At 41.9% G+C, this 10,884-nt stretch overlaps 1 protein-coding gene across 1 annotated transcript in view; it reads left to right on the forward strand.

The window, feature by feature from the left end:
- calcrl2 (calcitonin receptor-like 2) overlaps positions 1-8,248 on the forward strand; it is a 28,043-nt gene extending 19,795 nt beyond the window's left edge. Inside the window, exons 11-13 of the mRNA XM_038723392.1 lie at positions 6,870-7,088; positions 7,535-7,576; positions 7,743-8,248. Coding sequence (XP_038579320.1) covers positions 6,870-7,088; positions 7,535-7,576; positions 7,743-8,027 — 546 coding nt within the window. The 3' untranslated portion in view covers positions 8,028-8,248. The remainder of the gene's footprint in view (positions 1-6,869; positions 7,089-7,534; positions 7,577-7,742) is intronic.
- Positions 8,249-10,884: the final 2,636 nt, after the last annotated feature.

A 10,884-nucleotide genomic window follows, 5' to 3' on the forward strand; every position in this document is an offset into this window, starting at 1 on the left:
AAGTTCAAAACTTTGATTCTGATATGATGGGCTGCTTTCCTTCCCAGAACCTCAAAGTCTCCCAGCTCTGGGGTCTTTAGAGACAGCAGGACGTCCTCCTCATCCTGCCACTATCCCACCACAGTTGAGACAGCCAGAGAAGAAAGACATACTCACATTCGTCATCCCATTCTTTAGAGAGAATACGGTCTCCAGCAAACGCTCTGAGGACTTCCAACAGGGAAGCACAGACCTCCTCCACCAGCCTGAGCAGCAGTCTGCTGGATCTGATGCTGGCCTGTTCAGCTAGATGAGGAATGGAGGTTTTCATGAGATGGCCCATTTTGACACACCACACCTCTCTCAGTTTGGATCTCAGGCTGACCAATGAAAGAACTTGAGAGGTGATGAAGCTGTTCCCAAATAGTGGCTCCTCAAACCGCCACATCCCTGGTTTCATCACTGCTTTCTGCTGGAAGGTCAACACCTGCCACGCCTGAAGGACAGACTGGTAGAAAGTGTCAAACCGTTTTAAATCCATGGACTGCAGCTGAAGCAGGAACAAGTGTTTATTATATACTAAGCGCCCAGCCCACCTCAGCAGCAAACAGGCAGTGTTAGTCCACGGTAGGCCAAAGCTGTAGAGCAGACTCTGATCCGTCTGCAGTCTGAAGGCTGTGATGCCTGATGTGATGTCCACCAGGCCCTGTCCTCCCTTCTGTACTGGCAGGTACAGTATTGCTGTTCTCAGCCAGCGATGGCCCAACCAGAAGAAGTCCACGACAGCTCTCTGAATCCTTTCAATCAGATCCCTTGGTGGAGGTAGGACTATTAGCCTGTGCCAAAGAGTTGAAGGCAAACAAGTTATTGATAATCAAGAACCTCCCCATGTAGGAAAGCTGAGGTAGCAGCCATTCTATTTCAATAGTCTGACACACAAACTTTCCATAGCAACCTCCCAGTTCTTCCTCTGAAACGTCTGTTCCCAGAAAAGCACCCAAAACCTTCATGTCCTGCTGTCCCCAGCTGAGGTTTCCTGGGGTGCTTCTCAATCTCTTAATTGCATCCACGTTTCCCTCACTTGCATCTTTTCCTTGCGTCTTAGTCCCCCCCACTGGGGATTCATGGAGAGAAGCAAGGAAACCAAGCCAGGAGAGAAGGGACGAGGAAATTTGTTTTTAGAGACATGAGACGTTCTTTCCTCCGAAGCGTCACATGAAGCACTCCATCATATATATAATCCGACGCTTTTTTTGTTGCGCATCGGCTTTAATTCAGACTTTCATCAGCTGATTTTACTCGATACTCGATACTTTCATCAGATGCAGTAGGTGAGTTTGGCTGGATGCCAGCTTTATTTTCCTTTGCTTGCTTCATTAGAGTCTTAAGTGGAGTTTAGTGACTTTCCCGAATCCTAACTTGTTTACTATGTTTTATAGTCGTCTATCTGGACTAAACGACCAGCCTCACACCTACTTGGATAAAGACCAGCGAGTCTACCTGTGCGAGTCCACTGACAAGAATAGCTTTTTCTAAGCACACCTACTCACGTAAAGCTGCCGGCTACAACTACACTCAGACCATGTGCTATCATACTATTCCTGGCGTCTCCGGTGCACGCAAGAGGTATCATGGCATTAGGCACAGAAATAAGGCACTCCTCAAGCCTTTAAAACAGACACCACCCACATCTGTTTACTTCTGTTGGGTCATGGAACTGCCAGTCTGCAGTCAACAAAGCTGGTCTTTATCACTGCTTATGCTAACACATTATCTCTTGGGCTACTGGCGCTCACTGAGACCTGGATCAGACCAGAAAACTCTGCTACCCCCGCTGCGCTGTCAACCAATTACTCTTTCACCCACACCCCACCAACGTCTGGGAGGGGAGTGGGACTGGGCTCTTAATTTCCAACAAATGGAAATTCACAAAGCTGCTAACCCTATGCCTCCTTCATATCATGCTGACTTGGTGTCTGTGATTGTCACATATGACTGATGACTGAGAACGTTCACAGACGTTCTACAGCTGCTTTTCCACCAAACTTTTTCCACAGACTTTTAAGTCCCCAGATCTCTTTTCAAGTCACTAAAAGGTTCCTTCAGCCCATGGTTGTGTGCGTTTTCACCGTGGTCTAAAGACTTGCAAAGATTAGGCAATTTAACCAGCTGACGTAAGCTATACGCCGTACAAAGTGATGCATAGGCATCATTATTTAGTACCACTATCCATGAGTAAAATTTATAAATGAATATCAGATTTGACTATTATTTAGTAACCACTACCCATGCTGCTGTAATAACCATGGTCAAGAGCCATAGTCGTCAGTTTGTGACGCACTGGGGATCCCTTTACCGTCATAGTTCAACGTAGTAGTTCTTCCACTTCTTCTCCATTACTATCAGTATGCTTCCATTGCAGCTTCTACCACAAAGCTCTTTTCAATGTGTTCTCCTCAACTATACACTTATGACTACATGGTTGCTGTGGGGTTACTGGTCTTCCTGGCTTAGATCTCCTTATGCCTAACCTCTGGGGTAGGCCTGTTCCATGCCTTGCACTATCACTCAGGTTGTCCTGATACTCTAGTGGTCTAATTTGCTTGGTTTCATAAGTGCCCATGCTTTTTAAAGCCTCTGCATATGTCACCTTATTCACAACCTTGCACCTCTGTCCTTTAGCTTGTTTCTGGACTACACAAGTCCCACAGCTTTTGACGTAGAAACTCCGGTCAAACTCCAAGTTGTCTGTCTCAATGAGGAATGGGTTGCTATTACTTTTGTTATTGATACCTTGAATACTTTCCAAAATATTCATTTCCCATTGTAAGTGAATGGAGAGACTGTCGAAATCCTCCTCATACCTACTCCACTTTGAAAGCTCACCAGTTCAGCATACTTTCAGCTACAGACTTGATTTAACTGTAAATTGGTCACAAGAAGTTAATCTATTAATGATGTATTCAGCTTTTTGATATGTTTTATGGTTTGTTCACGGTCGCTGTCAAAGTTTTATGCTTTTTTGAGCTCTTTTCTGAGTTTATAATGGGTGTGTATTGCATGGGTTATAGTGGGTGACATCATCACTACAGTTTAGCAGGCTTGTAAAATTATCTTAACCTTTTCTCTTTAACTCGCTGGCTTGACCACAATTTTAACTTTTCATGCATAATTTTACACCAGAAACGTAGTAAATTTTTTTAAAATCCCTCGGACAGCGGCTCATTGCCCTTCCAAAGGACAAGAGTGACAGTCCTCCATTGAAAGCCATTATAAATTTGTGTCAAATTTTCTGGAGCAGAGCACAACGTACCAGTTTTTTAACTTGCAGAAGAGCTCACTTGTTTTTTACTTTATCCACACAAAAAACATATCACAGTTCTGCTGCTGCTCATTTTGCCAATACAACCTATAGTTTTGTCTCAATGGAGATTTGTTTGACAGAAAGTCTCTTGGAGAAAGATTTTCCTATCTATCTAGAGCTGGTTACCTTGGTGACACAAGTTAGCTGATTAAAGATCAAAGGACTGGGTCCTCTGTTCTGATTGGTGGACTGAAGTTAAGCTATTTTCTGAACACCTGATTGTGTCGTCTCCACTGAACACATACACACACACATTAATACACTGACAGACACAATACACACACACAGAGCCCTCAAAGCATGGAGCTTTAAACTTTACTGAATGGGAGAACACATGCATAACTGTGTGTCCCAGCACACACACACACACACACACACACACACACACACACATTAAAGGAGACTTATTAGGCTTCTTATATTTTCTGTCTTATCTGTAATGTTACAATGTCAGATGTTAAATGTGGCCAAAGCTCTACTCTTGGCTTTAATGATGTCATACAGAGCTAGTTTTCCATATATTGTAATTTGCCTGTAGCCTCAATAACAACTGGCAACTCCTATGCTTAGTTTGTCTCTACCGCTGAGCAGCATAATCATCTTGCTTGCTTGCTTGAGGATCTTGGCCAATCAGAACACAGTGGGCTTTTGGAGGGGGGAGGGGGGGAGCTTAAAGACAAGACAGGAGCATCTACTGCTTGTTTAAGGCCCCATCCACACTACTCCGTTGTAGTTTACAAACAGAGAATTAAAACGAATACTATCTCTGTCCACACCAGCGTTTCCGCTGCATTTTGGAGTTGATCTCATCTATCTCGTCTACATTAAAATGACTGACAACGCACAGCTAGGAAACGTTCAGGTGCAGAGGGTATGCACGTGCCAGTGTAAACATGAAGCAGATGGTCTATTCTGTAGTTACAGAAGATTTGGCGAAAGAACAAATAAATACAGATTAAGCATCAGACCAGTTTTTTTGTTGTTGGATGGATCAATAACAAGCTGGGACTGTTTCTGAATGTAACATGGAAGTGTGGCGTCTGAAAACAGACTGGGAGTTGTTGCAAAGTAAACGGCGACATGCACAGTACAAGTGTAGGCAGATGAGTGTTATTTGCACTGTACAGAATATTTTAATAAAAATATGATGTCAAAAACCCGGTCAACAGCATCGTGTTTCTGCTTTTCAAGACCCAATCAGAGAGCCGAGCGTAAGCTGCTGCATCATCGTTTCTAAAGTCCTTTTGGCCCGTTTTGGCCCGTCTTCACTAAAACGCCCTCCGGAGTTTTGAAACACAAAAAGGGGTCGGCAGCGTTTCCAAACTTCTCCGTTTTAGGTCTTTGTTTTCATCGTTGTAGTCTGGATGGGAGGTGCAAACATAGCAAAAGGTCTCTTGCATGAAGTTTAGCAATCCAGTTTAGCATCAGCCCTCAACAGCCAGCATTCACACTGCAATTTCTCCAGAAATTGCACTGTCTAGTTACATTTGCCATAGTCATGTTTTCCTCCACATTTCACACATCTTTGTCTCCATAACATCATCATCATCATCGTCATCCATTACATTGTTGTGCTGTATGTCCCATTCTCTGGCACTTAAAGCACATTAACTCCAGGAATCCACTGACTCCGGCTACGGGACGTTACGGCTGTGCCACGGTTATGATGCATCCATAGCCCGGTGTCAAAGTCCACTGGAAGCGTGCAGCCTGCCCTACATTATTGACTTCTCATTAATTTGTCATTTTCGTGCTTCTACTGCCTTCTGCACAGCTCTATGTGACCTAGTGTTGTGTCGTTCAAAGAACGTTTCGTTCATTTGACCTAATCTTGTATGTGACTCAGGAGGAATGGGTTGTCTCAGTGAGTAATTAGTTCATTTTCACGCATGCGTGAATAGTCTCACTCGTTACACAGCAGCTGCAAGGTCTCCGTCAGCACAGGGAACAGATTAGTTCAGGACTCATAACTGTGGGTCTCTAGGTTTGAGTCGTTCATTTTTCACGTGACATCTCGGCTACTGTGGAGCAGGAATGAACTAATCGTTCACCACTCACATGGGTCCTCGGAGTCTGTCTTCACTCGGCAGGCTGACTTAATGCCAGAACCGGGGAATGAGAAGCAAGTCTGTTGTCAGGTAACAGTAACTGGACTGACATATATCTAATATCTATTTTGATAATTTTGTGACATTTAATAAAGCATAACGTTATTACAGCGCAGTTATGTTGTGCTAAATTATAGTTTTAACACAGCCGTACCGTAACTTTAGTCCTGCTAGTGTTTACAACCAACAGCTGATGAGAGTTGTTCTGGGTCCACTCCACTTCAGAGCCCTGAAAGAGTTATACCGGGAGCTGAATTACCACAGAGGTCGTCTCCTCTCCAAAACATTAAACCATTAAAACACAGCCACACGTAACGTTAGCGTTAGCCCTATGGTTTGATTACAGCTACAAGCTGATCCGGTCCGCCAGGTGAACAAAAACTGCAGTGTTTGAGATTATTATTAAATTAGTTAAATTTCAATAATAATAATAATAATAATAATTACTTCAATATATTCCCTGTAAATCTGATGTTAGTATATAGATTTTACTCATGGATAGGCGTTAGGCTACTGTATGAATGAGCACTAGAGATATAGTGATAGTAATTAGAATTATATATATGGCTGGTCTGGTAGTATACTCAGGAAAGATTGTGAAAATGGAAGGATTTAGCCGGAGTATTGGCTTAATCAAATATTGACAACATATTTCTGTGTTTTTTTACATGGTTTGAATTTGGTTGTGGTTCCATGAGACTTTATAGAACCATGATAGAGAAAGATCAAGAGATGAATTTGTGCGTTATACTTTGTCAATTAGAGGAAGCCAGGCAGCCTTCTGTGTTTGAGAACTGCGCTGTTTTTTTTTAAATCGCCCACTAGAGGGCTGCAGCGCCGCAATAACCAGCCTAGTTAAAATGAACCAAATGACTCAAAAAAAGATTAGTTCATTTTAATGAACGAGATTTTGTGACTCGAGTCTTTCAAAAGAGTGACTTTTCCGGCTAGCGGCAAAAATAGACCTGCTACCTATTCTCAGCCGAGCCGCTTCTGGGACGCTTCAGGGACGCACAAACCAACCACAAAGTACTCACTCAACCAAAAGCAATAAATAAAACAAAATCACACTTGTACAAATACCAGTTGTCCCAGGGAAGGGATTCACGGCAGAGGGGTTTTTACAAAAAACACATCAAAATGATATTGTGAGTTCTCCATTTAAATACCATGCAGAGTATCAGGAAAAGAGGTTATGGTAGATAACTTCAATGAGCTCTTTATTAGTTTTGTGTTATTATGGTGCCAGGCCAGTCATAGTAGCTCATTAGGTAATATGCAGAGATATGCCTTACCTTCAGTTATGTTATATATAGTGGTAAACATCAACAGATTTCCATCTCTGTCCCTCCCTACTCCTCCACTTTGATTTCATCCATCCATTAATTTGTCCCTCCACTCACCATCAATCTATCTAGGTGAACCTTTTCTTTCTCCTGAACATCGTCCGAGTCCTGATCACCAAGCTGAAAGAGACCCACTGTGCTGAGTCCACAGCCTACATGAAGGCAGTGAGAGCCACCCTCATCCTCATCCCTCTGTTGGGAGTCCAGTACATCCTTTTCCCATGGAGGCCAGAGGGACGCATTAGCCGGGCAATCTATGATTTCTTTGTAAATATCTTCAGCCACTTCCAGGTACAGTCAACAATAAACTGCACATTAGAGTATGAACAAAATGCTGATGCAGCTACACACAACAGAGAGATTTTTTTTAATCAGTTGAACTCTAATAATTGTTTTCTACTAATCTGCAAATTTTTCCTTATGAATACATGTCAATTTATGAAATTTATACCATTTTCAGGTTTTTTTTCTACAGTTGGTGTTTGGCATGAAGGCTTATTATGGTATTAAATACCAATAAACACCTTTTATTTTCATTAAGCTATCATCAAACTAAAGGGATAGAGCCACTCTCCGCTCTTGAATTTGGATTAACAAGTGCTTTTAGGCCATACCTCACTGGTTCATGTTTTTCAAAGAAGGTGATTTTGCTGATAAATTTATATATACTATTTACAGGATAATCTCACTGACATATTTTTCTATTAATATCTAATCTGTGTCCTATTACCTTGCAGGGCCTCCTGGTGGCAATTATATTCTGTTTCTGCAATGCTGAGGTATCATATTTAATGTTTCAAAGATACACTAAATTGCTAATAAAAACAACAACAGGGAATTAAGGTGGCAGTTATTATGATTATTTTAACTCTTAAAGTAGAGCTAAATATATTGACATTTATTTAGAAAATAAACCCTTGCTTTACTATCACTGTTGACGTACAGGCTCAGACAGCGCTGCAGAGGAAGTGGGCTCAGTGGAAGTATGCCTGGGGTAAAACTGGCTGGGGAACACCCATCACCAAGAACCACTTCAACAACTCCTCCATTACCGAAACCAGCCGTGCCACCATCAACTTGGAGCAGCCTTCTGCGTCTTCTGAACAAAACGAAAATAGGCCCTTCATGTCCAACATGCAGCAGAAAGCCAACGGGCAGCAGAAGAACAGCAAGACATGCAGCAATGGGGAGATGGACAGGCTTAACAAGTTGGAGACCACTGACATCTGACTAAAGAAAGCACAGAGGTGATGGTTGTGCCGAACAAAACACACACACACACTTATATGACACATAAAGACTAAATAGAGGGTGGGTAGGTAGGTTTATTTGGTCACAGGTTATAGATTGAACTTGAGTTTGTAACTCCCTTCTGCTACATAGCAGGGAATATACATTAGTATAGAAGCAATTATAAAAATGGTAAACAGAAATAAACTATATTCAATGGAGCTATGTTTGGATGAATTGGAGTTAAAAAATCTGATATCTTGGGGGGGGGGGGGGGTGCAGAAGCAGAAACTTCTATATCTCTTCCCAGAAGGCAGCAGGGTCAACAGGCTGTGGCTGGGTGGGTGCTGTCCTTTAGTATCCTTTGGGCTCTGCGTAGCCACCTCACTTCACCAATATCACTGATGCTCAGGAGATGGGTGGATGATCTTCTGAACAGTTTTAATTACCCGCTGCAGAGCCCTCGGGCACATACAATGCCAGTTAGTGATGTTTCAGGTCCGTCAGGATGCTTTCTATTGCTCATCTGTAAAAGCTGACATGAACTTGGCGTGGGAATTTGGCCTGCTTAAGCTTCCTCAAGAAATACATTTTCTGAGCGTTCTTCACCAGCGCGGAGGAGTGAGATAACCATGTCAGGTCCTCTGTGATGCTGATTCCCAGGAACCTGAAACTGTTCACCTGCACCACCTCAGCTCCACTGATGTAGACAGGAGTGTGTGTGTTTTTATCGCCTTTTTCCTGAAATCAGGATCTGCTCCTTAGTTTTGCTGACGTTGAGCAGTAGGTTGTTCTCTGTGCACCACTCTGCAAGATTATGAATTTCCTCCCAAGATGAAGTCTCATCGTTGTTTGAAATCCGTCTGATGATGCTGGTGTCGTCCGCAAACTTCACAACAGAGTTTTCTCCATGTCGGGGGTGCAGCCGTGGGTGTACAGCGTGAACAGGAGGGGGCTGAGCACACAGCCCTGGGGGGCTCCAGTTGCAGATGAATGTACAAAATTTCTTAGAAATACTTGTGATGTGAAAACGTGTTCTTCATACATACTACAGCTCCAGTTTTTTTAGTCATGATCTGATAAGAAAACATTTATTAATATTATGGTGTCATCCTGTAATCCTAGTATAGTAATGTTTTTTGTGTACATGTGTTCTGTTGATGTTATGTTCACTCATGTATTTCGGTTAATTTTTTCCTAGTTTTTATGTATGTATATGTATATATTGTTAAAATGGGTAGAAAGGTGTAAATCCCAAACCTGCTAGTTTGGAAGTGTTTGTGTAATCTGTTGCCTTATGAAGCCTCTGAATGCTTTACCCGTGCACCACTGTCACTGCATGAAAAGTGGGATTTTCGTCCTTGTGAACCTCCTTGAATCCCACCAATCCTCGGCAGGCTTAGAAGGTAGGTTTTTCATTGACATTCAAGTTTGTAATTCACTTCTGCTGCAAAGCATACAATATACAGTAAACAAAAATAATCACAGAATGAAACAGAAATAAACTATAAACTATGTTCATGGAGCAGTGTTGAGGATGAATCCAAGTCAGTTCAAAAGTCTCATAAATGTCATCATGTCATCATGAGACCACCTTGGTATAAGAGCACAGTCTGTGAAAACAAAAGTCAAACAACAGTCAAAATAACTTTTTACTTTCATACAGTACAATGCATTCCTATTCTGTAAATCTTACCCTTGTTAGCATCATGGCGCTTGCAGTTTCACTCAAGAGTTGTGCAGCAGACGGGCCACTTGAAAAAAGGCAAGACAAAAAGTCACTTTTGTGAAAAAACTTACACTGATTTTAACTGGTTTAGCTTATTAGTGAGAAATTACCACAATTTTTGGATTGGTTGCCCGACGTCCCCGTATTTTCTTCTTTTGTTCTCCCACACTTGAGCCATCCTCTCCTCCATGGCAACATTCTGGTGTTCAGTGCAGAGAACTGCTGACTCATCGGCTTCTGCAAACAATTTTACAGGAGCTCAAATCCAGTGTTATGTAAAACAAGAGTTATCAATTCACTCTTCTTTCAGTGTGCAGCCTGCGTTCCAACACACACACACTTTCTAACACTGTTTTCCAGTGGACGTAGCATGCTAGCGTTAGCCTTCTATCTTCTATCTGAAGGTAACACTGATTAAAAACTTCAGTTAGCGAACTCAAATTACAGCAGGACTCACACAGGACAAGTCAGATATTAGATACAACAGAAAACAGCAGTTTGGTCACATTCAAGTTACAAGTAATAACTTTTATAAACTAAATCGAGGGAGCGTGGCTCAACAGCATCTTACATCTGTTCATTGTAAAGGCCCGGAAATTATAAAGGACCTACGTCATCACACTGACCACGTCCACCCACCCTCACACAACTTAATTCGCCTTCAAACTTTTTTTTAGTCTGGAAGCTTCTTTTTCTGAAGGAAATATTATTAGCAATTAGCAAACAACAAATTGGGTGCCACCAACTGGTTAGGAGTTTGGATCAAAGTATTAGTTCTTATTTTATTTATTCATAAAATAAACTCATACCCTTTCAACCATACTGTTTAGTCTAAGATACTGAAACAATTCAAGTTATTAATTAATTAATTAATTCTTAAACAAAAGTGTATTTTTATCACTGCACCATTGCCTTCTTTCTTCCTCATGCTTCTTACAACAAGCTCTACTGTTTCTTTGTGGCCACAGTTGTCACAACAGCATGAGTTATGTTTGCCTATTTCAAATTATGTGCTGTTTAGTCCAGTGTGTCCAAATCTAAGGGTGCTATCACACCTGGATCGATTGGAGACGTTGTTCCAAAACAAGGGGGCGTTTCCCTTCTGGCCCAGTTCGTTTGGTAATATGT

The sequence above is a fragment of the Micropterus salmoides genome, unplaced genomic scaffold (assembly GCF_014851395.1).
Source record: "Micropterus salmoides isolate LMB-PRFRI ecotype aquatic unplaced genomic scaffold, ASM1485139v1 Ms_hic_scaffold_16, whole genome shotgun sequence".
Lineage (NCBI taxonomy): Eukaryota > Metazoa > Chordata > Actinopteri > Centrarchiformes > Centrarchidae > Micropterus > Micropterus salmoides.